Source organism: Lynx rufus, unplaced genomic scaffold (genome assembly GCF_022079265.1).
Source record: "Lynx rufus isolate CCGP_SWC_20201006 ecotype Redwood Valley unplaced genomic scaffold, mLynRuf1.p SCAF_2, whole genome shotgun sequence".
Classification (NCBI taxonomy): Eukaryota; Metazoa; Chordata; class Mammalia; order Carnivora; family Felidae; genus Lynx; species Lynx rufus.
The window spans coordinates 90165161-90182887 of record NW_025814834.1 but is presented as its reverse complement, the minus strand read 5'-3'; the positions used below and the strand labels follow the sequence as shown (position 1 = coordinate 90182887).

Sequence of the window (17727 nt, the reverse complement as noted above, 5' to 3'; positions counted from 1 at the left end):
GACTGTGGCATTTCCCTATTTCAAATGTGTGTTGCCAACTAGGAGCCAAATAATTAAAAACAAATTCCTTAACAAATATTCCAGACTTTTTAGAATCCAGCTTCAACTTTCTAACTTACCTCAGAAAAGACTAATTGCTATTCTTCAACCATGTCAATTTACAGTCATTTGTAAACATACGAAGAACTTTCTATGTATGCAAAACTATTCTTAGCACTTTACAAATATCAACTTAATTCTCTTAACATCCTTTATATATGTATAGATATATATAGATATAGATATAGATATAGATATATTATACATTATATATATATATATATATATATATATATATATATTTAAAATAGATGAAGAATTTGGGTACAAAAAGGTGAAATAACTTTTCAAAGATCACACAGATAGTAAGGGGCAGGGCCAGGATCTGGACCCAGGCTGTCTGCCTCTAAGGTCCAAGCTTTTAACCACTGTGTATGTTCTCTACCATCCAAATATGACTTTCTCTAACAATCCTTGCTTCTTTATTCTTTAGTGACTCAAAGACTATTCTCTCAGCTTTGCTCCCATGTATTGTGATTCTTATTGCCATCTGACAATGTGTGCTATTTTTCTATATTGTATTTCTGATCTTCCTGTTTGTCTGCAATTTCTTCTATCTCTGTCTCATTCATCTCCATTTCAACTGAGTAAGTGTCTAACAGAGGGAAGGTATTCAATCAGAATTAATTGTACTTCTGATTAACACCTTGAGTTATGATGTATCTTTTAAAACATCACATTGAATCCATGACTCAATGGTGAAATGATCATAAAAACTGGTATCCAATGATTTCTATCAGAGACTGCTATCAAAAACCAAGGCTATAGACACAACACAGGAAGAACAAAAGAGGGCACTAAATCTACTGCCTTTCATCATTATATGTGGATTTTAATGCTTTTCATTTTACATTTACTCATGTATGTATTTAAGTTTTTTTTTTCTTCTTACAAAAATACTAGGTTCATGTAAGAATTCAATTTCAACTAGGAATTTTTAATGATTTTCACTACAAAAGTTATATTTGTATTTATGTGTATATTGTATATGTACTGGTCCTATAAATATATATGCAATAAGATACATTTTATCATTATATTATTCAATTTTAACAAATAAGTGTACATGTAAAAGGATAAGGTGAAAGGAAAATATTACGTATCCAATTTCTCTGATAGTTGTGAATTCTTTTTTTTTTCTCACTCAAGTATTTCATTTGGCTATAAGACTGACCTAGCTAGCCATATATTGTCTTTAAAGTTTAAAGCACTTTAAACCAAAAACATTTTCATAAACATTTCCCTGTGTGGCTCCTAATAAGAATATGCTACACGTAGGCATGATCTCCAAGTCAATGTCTAATTAAGCTAGAGCTTAAAGAAGTTATTGTGGCGCATCTATATATTACTGAGTTTACATGTCCTTAGTGCCTAAAGAAATGTGTTGTTCTTGTATTTATGTATTTCTTAAGATATCTTAAAAGATTCTTACTCAGCCTGACAACATCTTCTATGAAAAGTTTGGGTATACTTACCGCACTGCAGTGACTCATCGGAGCCATCTCCACAGTCATCATCATGGTCACAAACAAACTGCTTGGGGATGCACACTTTATTATGACACATGAAAGCATTTTCATCACATGTGTTATTGGGAGCTAATAAAGATACCACAAAAAATAAAGTTAGATGAGAACCTATTTCATCTTCCCCCACCTTAGGACTTTGGGGAATGTATGCTATTATACTCAATAATTCATAGTTATTTACAAAAAAAGAAAAGTTTGCTCAATATTCCATTCATAATAAATATATGGACATACATATAAATTCATAATATATATTAACATGCATATATTTATATATGAAATATATGAACACTGATTCAAAGTTTTAGTATTAATACATTCACCAATTCCACAGTGACCCTGAAATTTCAGGCCATTTAGCAATTTGTAAGTTTGCTAAAGGATGAATTCAAAAGTTCATAAGTGATAAAAAAAATCATTCAACTGTAATAATGTGGCTGGGTTTTTTCTCTCCTTATGCCTGCAGGATTGCTAGTAAAGTGATAAAAACCTTGCTTCTTTGTGAAAAATGAACCTGAAAAGACTACCGAGTGCTAATGCTCATGATGAAAGTGAAAAGAAAACATCAAAATAGCTAAGAAAACTATTGTTTCAAAGATGAAAATAAAACTTGGGTGACTTTGGGATATTGAAATAGGTTAAGATCTATGGTCTGATAAGCCCAATAACTAAGTACCACATCAAATTAAGAATACTGATCCATGAAATGGAATACTGATTCTTTCGGAACCCTGATTCATGAAAACAATGCTCTAACAAGGGTCCTAACCAATGGGGAAAATAGTTGACCAAAATGTCCAATAACCTTCAGCAAAAGTTCAAAAACTGGTAAGTTTTGCAGAGTAAATAAACTTTAATACTATATGCATGGAATCATAGTGGTTTGAAGAGATCATTTAAATATTTTCAATTACTTTGTCTAATATTTAAAAGATTAATGTGTGTTAGGACTCAAGGTTGTTTGAGATATTTTGAATATAAAAAATCTGCTATAGAATAGATGCTAACTAAGCTTATTATAGTAATTACTGTAAAATATCACATAGACCAAACCATTATGTTGTTTACCTAAAACTCATATAATGTTATATGTCAATTATATCTCACTTTTAAGTAAAATAAAAAAAGAATCTGATATATGTCACTATAGTATACTAGAAAGAGAAAGGTTTTGCAAAAAGTCACTCTGCTACTTATGATTTATATCTTATGGAAGGTTTTTACTTTCTTGTTTTATCTGTTTCTTTATTCACTTAACGGGAATGATAAGATCTGTCTGATAAACTTCTTGCAAGAACCAGATAAGGTATATGAAGCAGATCAGCTTATTTTAGGTACTCAGTAAATTCCCAGGTGCTATTTAAATTCCCATCTATTTAACAACTATTTTTGGCAGATTCCCAAAAACATTTCACTGAGATACTGTGGGAATTCAATAATGTAAATAAAACAACTTAACAATATAATTGACATATAATGGGCACTTGAAAAAATTTACATGCCTTCTAACTCCCCCCACCACATCCATGTCTTAATAGGTACTTCTCTCTACCTAGAATAACTCTCTTTTTTCTCTTTGTCCTTCATTACAAAGATAATGTTATTTCTTTTCCTTGAAATCCTTCTATGACACTTTTACCATTTGTTATATAATATTTCTTTGTGATGACCTAGTATCTTCTATATTTAATTTGATATTTAAAGTATTATAATTATTCTTTTACCCATATTCAAAAAAGGAAATCTCTGCTTTCAAGTCTGTAATGACTACAATAGAGATATGAGTAAGTAAAACAAAAAGGATTCCTTGGATTTAATCAAGTGTAACTTATTTCCAACAAATTTGTTTTCAAAAAAGATATGGAAGCCATGTAGAAGTAGTATTAAAACTTCCCATTATAATCATAGTAAAATTCAGTTACTAATAACTCCGCTAACTTTGAACTCTGTGACAGTTATATAACTCAAGTGAATTATGCCAATTCTAATACATGAATTATTCTTTAAAACACCAAGCAACAGAGGCTTATTTGGCATTAACGCTTTCAGGTCACTTGAGTACAATTTGTTGTACTTTAGCATAATTTACTTAACAGCACCCATGTGGTCCGAAAGTGTTAATATGTCTCCCAGAGTGTTAACTTACTACAATAGCAATAGTATACTGGGGCCATCTGGATCACTGAATTGATGCATAATCCTTTGTTATGTAGCCCTCAGTGGCCCCATTGACCTTTACAGACACACATACCGGTTTCAAGATCAAAGTGAACTATTCTATAATAGCATGAGTTTTGAGCACATAGGCCTGCCTCATAGTTTTCTTTTTCTTTCTCCACTTTAACTACCCCGTCCACCCATATATACATACCCACACAGACACACACCTATATTATGGCTTCAAATACAGTTTTAAAGACCTGAAGACAGGTCATTGGAGAAATGATTGGCAGAATTCATTTTAATGGCCAGAATTCACAGCACTGTTTCTGACAACTTGCTCAGCTCAATGGATCCCCTATGTGACCTTGGGACAGTTTTCAAAAATTCAGGCCCCTCATTCTCTTGATCATGCAAAAGATTTTATCTAAATTTTTACTACTGAGTAATTCTGTGAACATTTCCTGAGGTGACCAAGAGTCAGAAACTTAGTAAATTGTTTGACCTCCAAAGGTGTTCCCCTGATCCCCCAGCTTCATTCAGCTATATCCATACTATTTTTACCTGACCTAAGGGTTAATACCCTCTCCGCAGGACTAATAGGTGTTTACTGACCTTCTGATCAGTAGTTATTTGGGCTCACATCAGTCATTTATAGAGTGTCTGTAATAGGCAATCTAAAACACTTTGTGGGGGTGGGGTTCTAAAAAGAAAATAACAAATCTACTATAGTCACACAACATCAGATAGCTACATAATCTCAGAAGAGAAGAGATGGGTCTGTGTTCATCAGAATGGTTTTTAAATGGGTAATCCCAATGTGCATGTTTGAAAATCTCTGGACAGTAGCTGGTTAGAGGGGTTGCTGAACTACTCTGATGACAACATCCCACCTGATTAATTCTGGTACTATGTATGAGTCCAGGGAGTGGGAAAGTGAGAGAAAATGTGAGATGATAAATACTACAAAAGCAAGAGTCTGAGGGTGCTGCGGCAGCTTTCCTTCACATGTCTTACCACAGCCTGCTGTGGAGAGCTCATCACTTCCATTTGGACAGTCCCTTTCACCATCACAAAGCCAGTGCCGTGGCACACAGGCATGGGAGCCCTGACAGCTGAACATGTCAGTTGCACAGGTGGCAGTGCCTGAAACCCAAGGAAAGAATGCCATTAAGATCACTGCATGTCTGCTGGGGAAGTCTAACATTTATATTTCCCTTAGAAAGAAAGGACACAGAAGAATGTTGCTAACAAGGAAGAGATTGTAGCTATTTGGAATCATTAGACAGCATCCTTCTCCTACAGATGTTTATACATTTTCCTCCCAGAATGCATTTCTTCCTAATTGCAAGTGTTAGATTTCTTAAGGCTACATGGCAGAAAACAATAAAGATCTTTTCTGCTTGTAAGACGTAGCAAAGCATAGATATGTCATAGACTTGTGAATAAACTTTGATAACATTTATAAAAGACAGACCCTATAAGGATAATAATAATAATAGTAATAGTTATAATAACAATGTAATGATAATGAAATTTTTATTGCTTAATATATGCTAGGCACATAATATATTCACTCATTTAATTTTTGCAGTAATCCCAACCAGTAGACTATTATGAGCCTTATTTCACTGAAAGAAAACTGAGCCTCAGAGAAGTTGAAAGTCCCACAGGTTGAGCTAGGAGTCCAAAACTCTTCTGATTGCTAAGCACCTTCTCTTAACCACTAATGCTATGACTGTTACTCCCCACCTTGTGTTGGCTGAAAAGAATAAATGTATGCGTGTTCCTTTTTTTCATACACACTTAATAAATAGAATTTACCTTTGCTCTGTCAATTCAATGTCCCTTTAGATGTATGATGTTTTTCAGATGTATACAGAAAGAAAAAACATGCTTGCTGACTTTCACTATAAATTCAAAGTGTCATTGGTGGTTTCTTTGTTTCTCCTTATGTGGGTATAGGGTAAACATATGAAACAGAACATGATTATTTCTCATGATATTTTCCTAGCTCCTGCTTTTATTTATACAACATGTTTGTTGAATGAATCAGTTACATGACCCTCAACTCATGTTCTAACTTTTCTTTAACTTCATTTTCCTGAGAGCAAAAGCTGCCCATAGAAAGGTACTAGAAAGAAAGAAAGAAAGAAAGAAAGAAAGAAAGAAAGAAAGAAAGAAAAGGAAGAAAACACATTGTTAGACCTATTAAAAAAAAAAAGCTATTATCTCCAGGAATAAAATACAATACGACTGAATGGAGTGAAGAGAGATATTTGTTTCCAAACATTTAAAGCAGTGACCAACATGCTTTCATTATATAATTATCATCTTTCTTTTCAGCTGTAGAGTTGCTAGGAGCAGAAAATGCTTTTCAAGGCAATGTTTTCAATACGGCAGGGCAACAGGGTGCCCATGTAAAACCCCTTGAGGATTTTCTCCTTCATAAACATGACTGTCCTTCACATATACTTTAGCTTAGAAGACAGGATGGCAAGTGAATGTAGAAAAGTCCTCCAGGTAATTCACATGTGCTCATTTGATTGGGGATCAGTGCTAATAGAATGAGGTTTAATATGATATCTATTCCTGGAAGAAATCATAAAAAATCTATTAAATAAATGTTGCTTTCATTTAAAAATGAATTTACCTGCTAACTATTATGTCTTTAGTACCTTCTATAATAAAATTATCTTCCTCCAGAATTTATTTTTATACTATTCCTCATAATGATCTATCTTTTCAAACTTGCCATTAGAATATAAAGTGTCACTTTTACTATTATACTCTCAATTAGTGCTTTAATTTCCATAATATTTTTGTTATTTAGCTTGAGTTAAAAAAAAAAAAAGGCATTCTCCCTAGTAAGGAAGTTTTGGTGCATGTGAAACTCCTTGTCTACTTTCTGATTATCACCCAATTTATTCTCAAGGTAGGCATAATAGATATAACATCAATTTGGCTATTGAGAAATCTAATTCGCTATGACCTTGGAGAAGACTAGTGTTTGAGCTTCACTATTTGTAAAATGAGGGAAATGACTAGATAATTACTAAGACACCTCAAGCTATAAAATGGCATAAAGCTCTTTGCAGCTAATTTCCTGACTCCCTTGATAGTATTCAATAGATTCTGTGTTAAGAGCATGCCAAAACATCATAGTCAATTGGAAAGAAAATGGGCCAAAGAAAAAACTCATGGCATCATTCCATAGTTACTCCTGCCATCTGGAGACACATTGCCTTCCTCAGGGAAATGAATTCCAGGAAAGGAAGACAAGCTGAAAGATTTCCACCAGATCCATCTTGGGTACCTGCTCAGATATTATATTTGATTGGTAAGAGTTACTATCCCATTTAGGAAATCCTCCAGAAATCTGAATTCTGGTCCTAGCTCTGTCATTACTGATTCTCTGAGTGACCTAAAGCAATTTATTAACTAAATGGGATACTCAGATTCCAAGTCAGAACCATAATTGAGTTTATTAAGAAAGGTTGTGCTTACAGCCCATATTAGAATATTTAAAGATGAAGATTAAGAATCTACATTTTTGGGGCACCTGGGTGGCTCAGTTCGTGATCTCACAGTTTGTGAGTTCGAGCCCTGCGTTGGGCTCTGTGCTGACAGCTCAGAGCCTGGAGCCTGCTTCAGATTCTGTGTCTCTCTCTCTCTACCCCTCCTCTGCTCACGCTCTGTGTCTCTCTGTCTCTCAATAATAAATAAATGTTAAAAAAATTAAAAAAATAATCTACATTTTTAACAAACTTCTAAGAAGAGTATTTTGTGCACTTAAGGTTGTGAACTACTGAGATAAATTATTTATAAAGTTTCTTTCCAAACCTAGTATATTAGATTCAGTTCATTCAATGATACTTAGTCTAAAGATTTTGTATGTGTCACCAGTTAGCAGTTAGCATATAAAATACAACCTGTAAGTAAATTAAACAGACAGGTTTTGACAACAGGTAAACATGTCCATTACCATTTTAATTATTTAAAAAGTTATCAGCACATTGATAGATGTAGATTGGCAATAATACTCTGGAAAAGAACATTTATATTGTATACATTGATTCATGATAGATGATCACAATAGTTACATAAGGGATATTTTTTGTACCCTCTTAATAGGTAGCAAAAATGCAGATGTGGGATAATTCAGCTCTGTATGATTGCATAAGCTTTATACCTTCTATTTTGCTGTGTCCACTCAGAAAAGACAGAGGTATCAATTGAGCACTTTGGTGTAGGGTGAAACAAAAGGTCAAATCCAAGATGATTTTAGTGACTGGCAACATGTTCACCTCATTATAAGTAGGTGATTCTTTTGTTAAAATTAAAACAAAATTAATAGCAAAGAGGAAAAAGTAGTTAAAAGCCACTGGTGAAACATCTAATTGATTACTGATTTCTTTTTCCTTTCAGAGCTTTTCTATAGTGATCCTTCTGTATTTATCTGCCGCATAACTGTTTCAGCTATGTAAACAAAAGACAGATTTGGGGTGGCTTAAATACAAGAAAATAAATTGCCTACTGTCAGGGGACATCTCTAATTTTATATTGTTTACAAACAACTTGAATAGTATAAAATCCTATCAACCTGTCTCAATGGAAGGGACCTAAAAGGCCACAACTACTGAAATTTAAAAATGGTGTTAAGTACACCTAACTCTGTACATGCACCTTATTCTATGACTCAGGTCCTTTTCTCTCTAAAATAAGGATGATAAAAGCTATGAAATAGGGCTAATACAATGAGTAAAGATTTTATGCCTATAATACAAACATGCAAATAGAAACAGATCAGAAAGATAAACACAAAGACACATAAATAAATAGTAGAATGCCTGTCCATTTGTAATAAATTTATACAGACTAGATCACTTCCTTCTTTTTCCCCTTAAAAAATTAAGCTAATAATCCCATTTAAGTTATTTGTTAAATGTTTGTGATTATTTGAAAGCAATTACACTGGCTATGTAGTTGATACATAGTGGGACATTCTATCTCTAATCCTAGAAAGCTGTTTATTGAAGTACACTTAAAAATATATAAATATCCCCCTTCTTTACTATCTATTTAAAACAATCCACTAATAACAATCACTATAATACATATATACAAACATAAATAGTGTGGGTAGCTTGTGACAGTGCAAATCAGTATATTTTTGAGGGCCACTTAGCAATACATATCATGAGCCATGAAAAATGTTTGATTATTTGATCCAAGTATTCTCAGTCTTTGAGATCTATTCCAAAGAAGTAATTGAATACTAAAAAAATAAAATAAAATTTGCAAATGTATTCATTGTGAATATTCAGGAAAAATCCTAAAAACTGAATAACTGTGTATGTAAAAATAGTAGAACGACAGGTTGTCATTAAAATAATAAAACCAGCTACATGGAAATGTATATGTAAATTTAAATTAAATTTAACAGAGTAGAAAACAGAGTTTCATGTTTTTGATTGCTCTAAAATTGTAGTGCACATATATCATATGCCTAAGAATTGAATGAGAACACAAAAGAAACAACTCACCACAAATGCTATCACTTTCATCTAATCCATCTCCACAATCGTCCTCTCCATCACAAATCCAGTGTTTAGATATACATTTTTGTGCAGAACAAGCAAATTGGTTCCAAGAACAAGAAGAATCTAGACAACAAACAAAAATGTTTGCTTTAGATGCAAAAGAAAAAAAAATCATGTGAGACCATCTTAGGACAGATCTGACAGTGAGAAAGTCCTTCCTTTAGATTTCGCTAAAATCAATTGTCTTATAATAAAACAAGCCAAATTTCTCTTCTCTACTACAGCTCTATAAAATTTTGACAACAGCCTGCTTATTCCCGCTGAGTGTTCAGGTTATGCAACATTTTTCCTCCCACAGAATTTTCACAGAATTATGCTGGCCACTCTCCCCTAAATATATATTCCAGGGTGTCATTAAAAAATTCAACATCTGGTACATAGATATAAAACAAATATTCCAAGTGTGGTCTAGTCATCCGTCCTAATTTTTAATTGATTTTTGAACAACTAGAGAAAAAAATGCTTCTAAGGCAAGATTACAATATGCTATATTCACCAGCATATATGTTTGTTTATAATGATGAGGTGACTAAGGGGCTTTTAGCTCAAAGACAAGCCACCAGTTTTACACCCCTACCTACTAAACCTTAAGTGTTTTTACTTTTCTCTCTTAGGGACCCTTAAGGCTGACTAATAACATCCAAATTCATTGGCATGGTGGCTTGTATTTTACTACCAAATTATGCATTTATAATAGTGTACTCCATTTATTTCCAAAGTCAGGTTTGTGATTTTTCTCCTTCACCCTTGGCCTATTCCTCCACTCAGCCTATTTATTACCAGGCAAAATCCAAAATAAAACCCTTCCAAATTCAAGTGTTCCAAATGTAAATGAGAATAAAAATAGACATTTGATTTTGATCCTATAAATTATTTAATAACCTTGCATCTTTATTTAAAATATTCACTTAGAAGACCTGTTGAAAAGAGTTTAGAAAAACTGAAGCCTGGAAAAAATGAAACTAAAGAAAGTACAACCGTATAATTGCTTCCTGTCCAGAAACTATGAATCTACATAAACTATTTGTAAAGTTCTCTGTTAATCCTGTTCAGAATCTGGCTCTAATGTAAAGATATATAGCATCTTAATCAAACAAAATGCACCTTCATATTTCATGATGACATTTACTTTTAGAGGAGTTTGACATTTCATAGAAGATCCATTTTTAATCTTTTCCTCTACTTTGTCTATTCACCACAGTGTACGTTATTTGTGTTAAATGAAAATAATGAATATATGCTTTGTTTCCCTGTAGGAAATTTCTTTGGCCTAGAAATTACAAAATCCATAAATTCTATAAAATAAATTTTCAAAGTGCTGTCTTGCCTTGCCAAGTAAAATGAAATGTACACATGAGAAATTAGGAGGTTAGATGCTGAGAGATGAGAATTTGAGGAAATACAAATTTAAGTAAACTATTTAAAACAATACATGTAATTAATAGAAACATTTAGAATAACAAAGTTAATAGGTAGGCAGAGTATAATGAGTAGTGTGAACTAAAACCTTATTTTTTATAGCAGAAAGTAAATATATTAGCATTTCAAGTTAATAAGTCAGAAAATAAAGGTGTACCATTTAGATTGATAAAGATAACCATTAATGTTAGAATAAAAGGCTGGGACAGGAGACTGTTATTCTTTATTATAAGTTCTGTTCTATTTTAATTTTGATCATTTTGTATTATTTAATAAAAATGAAAATTGTTAAAATCAATTAGCACATTTTTTATAAAATTCCTATGTAAAAAAGAGAACATCAGCATATAAGTAGTAACAAGGCATACAGAAAAAGACAGAATGTCACAGAGCAAGATAGAATGTCTCACCACAGTGGAACTCATCAAGTCCATCCTCACAATCTTTCTGACCATCACATATCCAGGTATTCAAAATACACCTTCCACTAGGACAACTAAAATAGTTTTCTTCACATTTATGTTTGTTTTGAACTGTGATAAAATACAGAATGTAATGTTAAATAATTTAAATTAATCTTAGCTTCCACAATGTTAGGTAGATAATAAAACAGTAATACTCTGTAAACTGGAAGAGATAAATAACAAAAAATCTTAAATAAAAGCTGAGATGGTCTCTTTAAGAATGTCAAGGTCATGGGTGTCTGGCTGGTCCAGTTGGTAGAGCATGAAACTCTTGATTCAGGGTCATGAGTTCAAGCCCCACATTGGGTGTGGAGCCTACTTAAAATAAAATTTTATATATATTAGGGGAGCCTGGGTGGCAAAGTCAGTTGGCTAAGCATCTGACTTTGGCTCAAGTCATGATCGCATGGCTCATGAATTCAAGCCCTGTGTTGGGCTCTGTGCTGACAGTTCAGAGCTTGAAGCCTGCTTTGGATTCTGGGTCTCCATCTCTCTCTGCCCCTCCCCTGCTTGCACTTTCTCTCTCTCTCTCTCAAAAATAAACATTAATTATTTTCATTTATATATATTACACACACATATACATATACATATACAAAAGAATGTCAAGGTCATGAAAACGAAGGAAAAACTAAAACAAGACAAAACAAAAACTGGCACAGACCAGAAGGGACTAGGAAGATATGATAATCAAATCCAATACAGGATTGGATCCTGGATCAGAAAAAAGATAATGGAAAAATTTGTTAAATACAAATAATGTGGAGTACCATTAATTAAAATAAAATACAATAAAATAAAACAAAACAATAAAACAAAATAGAACAAAATAAAAGAAAACAAAATAAAACATAATTATGAAGTGAATGGGACTAAGGCTAAAGAATCATTTTTGGTGGAAAATATCTGTAATTCTATATTCATAAAGATGAATAACATTACAAAAACATTAGTGGGTCTTTACTGAGAAAGTGTGGGCTGGGTGTTCCTATTGTCTTGTATTCAGAGTATGCTTTGACAAGGTTTATATAAGCATTCTGTACTTTAAAAAGAAAAACAATTTACAATGGAATCTCTGAAAATGTTATCTCTTACATAAACATCTTGAGAATAAGTATCTGCATGCAAAGTTACTTTGTAAATTACATATTTTGTAGACTGTGGAGTATTGTTATTATCATTTCTTTTTTTTTTTTTTGCATCTTTTTCAATGTTTATTTATTTGTTTTAAGAGACAGAGGGATAGAGCATGAGTGGGGTAGGGGCAGAGAGAAAGAGGAAGACACAGAATCTGAAGCAGGCTCCAGGCTCCAAGCTGTCAGCACAGAGCCTGATGCAGGGCTCAACCCCATGAACTGTGAGATCATGACGTGAGCCGTAACCAACTGAACCACCCAGGCACCTCTTGTTATTATCACTTCTAAAAGAGCATATAAAATATTAGATTTTTCTCTAATAATTAGATTTTTCTCTACAAGGTCCCCTTGTACCTTTAGGTTTACATAGTTTTAGACTGGCTCATAGCCAATTTGGAAGCAAACCTTAGAATATACATCACAATATAATAATCCATTCACACTATAATAATCATATGATGATAATCCGTTGTGACTGTATTAAGATAACAATCCCATTTTATTTTTTCAAATGCCAACTTTGTATATTTAATTGAAGATAAAAATAAAATTTTTGACAGAATTCACCACTAAACTGAAAAATCATGTGATTTATGTCTTACTTTTTCTTAGGATATTGCCTAGATATCACCTAAGGTGTTTAGCCTGACCTATTACTGGCTTCCAGTCTGTCCATCTACCTGTCTCATCAGTCTATGTAGCTCCCCTCTCCTTCTTGCCCACTATGATTATAATTCTTTATTAATGTTAAAAGTAAACTTTAAAAATAATTTGTTAATATTAGAAATATATAAAGGCCACAAAGTTTTTATATATATGTAATTTTAATGAGTATCTATTACATGCTGCCTTCAAGTTAATTTTAAAAATTAACTACAGCCATAATGAGGTAATTTTTGTAGAAAGAACAACAGATTATGAATCTAGACACCCAGGGTCCATGAGTCTAAATCAGTGTTAGTATATTTCTTTTAAAACGTCTTATGTGATTAAAAGTAAAATGTGGAAGAGTTGCGGTGAGCCACAGTCACAAGTGCATATAAAAGTTCTCCATAGAACCGGAAAAGTTCTCCAGTTCCTCCTAGGATGCAGCTAGCCTTTCAAACACAGAAGGAACAAAAATGATATCAAGAATGTTACAAATCGTTGAGCAGGAAAACACAAAAATAAAAGGAATCTGCTAATGCAAATTAAGTGGTAGATTATGAATTATTAAGAATATCGTTTGACACTAGAGATTGGGTGTGCGTGTGTGTATACTGCTGCAGAGAATACCTATGAATATAATTTCCTAAAATATTTTTTAAAACTTGCATGTTAACTAAACATGGAAAAAGTGAGTATGGCAACAGGGTAAGAAGGAGGAAATACCACAGCTCCCAGTGAGACACGTGATTGCAAGGGTAAACAACTAATACACTTACAACCCTTCTGTACCCAGACACCATTCTGCTTTTCATTTTCAGTATGGTAGTCATGAAACTACTGAAATAGTTTCCTATAAAGCATATCTATTTCCAGTTATAGTAATTTAACACCTTTACTTCCTATATTTTTTTTAGATTTGTTTTCTCAAATACTTAGAAAGGAACAGCACTTTTCAATGGAAAGCATTCTGTTAAGAATGCAGATGACAATCTGAAAGAGCTTATGTTTGCAAAAATGGTTAAAAAGTCAGATATAAATATGCCTTTCTGACCTTGATCCAGTGAAAATAACTGTTACTCATGCCACTATGTCAAAAGATTGTGTAAACTTCATCAAATAGCCTAACATGACAATACAAACTGTATGACATTGAATAAAGCCAGTGGTGAGAAACATTGTCTCTCTCCCTTTAGTTCATGAATATTTTTTTTTCTCAGTATGTAATACTTCCATGGAAACTTTAGAGATCACACATTTTAAGACTTAATCACCAACTTTAAGAGGATTAATGACGAATTGAACATTCAAAGGAAATCGATCCAAATACAGAACAGATTTCTTGAGTATCATTTCATAACTCATTAAAAAACATCAAGGGGCATGTTTGGAAGAAGATGGTTTCCTGTAATTTAGTCTACATTATTTAAATTTTAATCCTAACCACTGGAGATCAAAAATAAAGTTTAACAAATTTATTGTATACAATGAGACTCTAAATCTCAAGGCAAAGACTTTTTTCTTTCTAGAATTACCTGGGCATTTTAATTCATCTGAGTAGTCCCCACAGTCGTTAGACCCATCACATATCCAACTTGGCAGGACACACAGTGAGGTAGAATTACATCTTATAAACCCTGTGGTTTTCACTCCAAGTTTATAGAAATGTGTACAATCTGTATTATCTGTAAGGAGGTAAACAGAAAATGAAAAACACCTCATCTGCAAAGATTATGAGCCTTCTATGTAGGTCACAGAAACAAGAAAAGTTAACCTCATTTGAAGAGATAAAAATGCAATTATCCTACACAACAGGGGTTAATTACACATCAATTCTGGACAAGGTTCAGTGAAACATTGGGCAGTGCTCCATGGAATGCCAAAGGTACCCGGGGAGGAACAAACAAAAGGTAGTGGAATATCTTACTGCAATTCTTTTCATCTGAAGCATCTGCACAATCTATGTTCTGGTTGCATCGTGCTGATCTTGGAATGCATGTCCCATCTGCACAACGGAACTCAACAGAGGCACAGGTTGAAACTGGAAAAACAGGTAAATAAAGAAATGGATAGATGAGACAAAAGCGACTTCTTGCTCTAACATTCTGAGTACAGATGGTCTCTGACTTACCATGGTTCGAAATGAGTTTTTGGCTTTATGAGAGTGTGAAAACCATACACTTTCAGTTGAACCTATACTTCAAATATGGAATTTTGATCTTTTCCTGAGCTAAACATCCGCAATATGATGATACTTTCTCTCTTGATGCTGGGCAGCAGCAGGGAGCCACAGCTCCCAATGAGACACGTGATTGCAAGGGTAAACAACCAATTCACTTACAACCATTCTGTACCCAGACACCATTGTGTTTTTCATTTTCAGTATGGTAGTCACAAAATTATACAAGATACACAATACTTTATTATAACATTGAATTTTTGTTGGATGATTTTGCCCACCTATAGCCTAATGTAAGTAAGTGTTCTGAGCATGTTTAAGGTAGGCTGGGCTAAACTATGACATTTGATAGGGTGGGTGTATTAAATGCATTTTGACTGACAATATTTTCAACTTATGATGGGTGTATCAGGACATAACTGCATTATAAGTCGGGGAAGGTATGTATTTCAATTAATGCACATAGTTTTGTTTGGTTCTACTTTTTTAACTCTGGGAAGTCAAACAACCCATGGCTCCCACCCTTGCAAGCTTGGGTTAGAAGTCTCATACGTCTTCCCTGTAGCACACCTATTCTCTCCGTTGTGGTACTTAAAATACCTCATTGCAGTTGCCTGTTTATGTATCTGCTCCCCCACTATGTTGTCAGCTCCATGAACGCAAGGACTGTGCCTTGTTCCCATGATAATATAAGCGCAGCACTAAGCCAACATACCAAAAAAAAAAAACAAAACAAAACAAAACAAAAAACCCAAACAAAACAATAACAAAAACAAACAAAAAAAACTGCATGTTGCTGAGAAATTCTTTCTCCTTCCAATTTCAAAAGTACACAGTTGTAACACTAAGCAAATGTCTAATTGAGTTAGTACAGGGAATTCCGAATCTGGTTGCAAAGAAGTCGAAGTCGACTTTGATGAAAAGAACAGACAGCCAGCCAGAGACACTGAGATGGAGCAACCGCTGAGCATTTGCTTTATTACTCAGAGGAAATAGCTCAGCAATGCTAGAAAGTCATCCATGCCATTTTCTACTCCTTTACACAGCCATATCACTAATATCTGCTATAGGACATATGAATCCCTCGTTCTCAGAAGCATAAATGTGGTATGACTTGTCTCTATTGTTAGTAAGTATGGCTTTCCAATTCCCTGCTATGCTTAGATGAGAATCAGTTTCAATATGCTACTGTCATTATCTACACCTTATACAGAATAGCTTATGCTTAATCATATATTCCTTTCTACTTTGCTCACACATTCATTACCATACAATGGTTTCTAGCAATATGTTGTGAACAGGTGCATGACATACTATGTACATTAGATTAACTTAGGTGAGAATTTTATTCCAAATTCAAATTTCCACAGGTGGCTTATGTAAATGTACAACCTGAAGGACTCTTTGATTATGCCACTTTTACTAGTGTTGATATTTTAAAGAGCCCATTTAATTATAAATAGAAATTATATCAATTGTAAATGGTTAAAATGCCACCTTAAAATATGCAAATTTTACTCAAGGGTGTATGTGTCATTTGTATTTCATAATGCACTGTTCTTATTATATTTAATTGTATCTTGCAATTGAATCCTTATTTGTGCTTAAATGATGATTAGAATAAATGTTTTATTTACAATTTACAATTATAATTGCCTCAGTGTTTTCTTCATTAAAAATAACACCTTATCATATGAAACAGATAATGCTATTATGAATAGAAATAAATACACTGTTCCAAACAGGAAAAAAAAAAGATATTCTTCTTTTACATCTACAAAAGCAAAATCTCTTCCATATTCCTTTCAATTACATTTTACATTCAATATTTTTTTCAATAGAAACAGTAAATGGAATATATAACATAGAAAGCAATCATGACAAGCATTTATATTTTGTTTCTTACTTAGCTATCTATCAGAATCTCCTATTAAGAAGTTGTATTCCAAAAGATCCTGTATAGTGCCTTTATTGAGAAGACAGGGTTCAAATTTCAATAGTGCTGTATTACAAGGTATTTAAACCCATATGCTTCCATTCTACACAAAGCAAAGATATTATCAATTGTCCTGCTTCCTGGTACATTGGCTGACAGAATAATGAATGCTATGTAAATGCTTAACTAGAGACTTCCTTGAATGTTTTATTTTAAAATTTCTTATGATTTGATTATTTTGAAACATGGTACATGTAATTGCATAATGTTAATTAAATTATTGGTACTAAATTTAGGATGTTTAAGAATTACTTGAGGAGATGTATTTAATGTCTGCTTTTTAGTATCTTACTTCACATTCTGTTTAAAGTTAATCCTTAAAGATTAAAAAAAAAAAAAACCAACATCCTAGACAATGGTAATATTCCCAGACATTTCTAAAAAGATTATCTCATAATACCCCTGGGTTTCCATCTGATACTCACAGAGTTTAAGGATGCCAGAACGATCACAATAGGCACAATCACAACTCATTCCACCACCTCCATCTCTCCCCA

The 17727-nt window shown here is 33.1% G+C and overlaps 1 protein-coding gene across 1 annotated transcript in view; it reads right to left on the bottom strand.

Annotated features, from left to right (window-relative positions):
* LRP1B (LDL receptor related protein 1B) overlaps positions 1-17727 on the bottom strand; it is a 1918909-nt gene that overhangs the window by 277476 nt on the left and 1623706 nt on the right. Inside the window, exons 48-53 of the mRNA XM_047084146.1 lie at positions 14983-15096; positions 14591-14740; positions 11221-11343; positions 9335-9454; positions 4806-4934; positions 1575-1697 (exon numbers count right to left, since the gene is read on the bottom strand). Of these exons, the coding sequence (XP_046940102.1) occupies positions 1575-1697; positions 4806-4934; positions 9335-9454; positions 11221-11343; positions 14591-14740; positions 14983-15096 (759 nt within the window). The remainder of the gene's footprint in view (positions 1-1574; positions 1698-4805; positions 4935-9334; positions 9455-11220; positions 11344-14590; positions 14741-14982; positions 15097-17727) is intronic.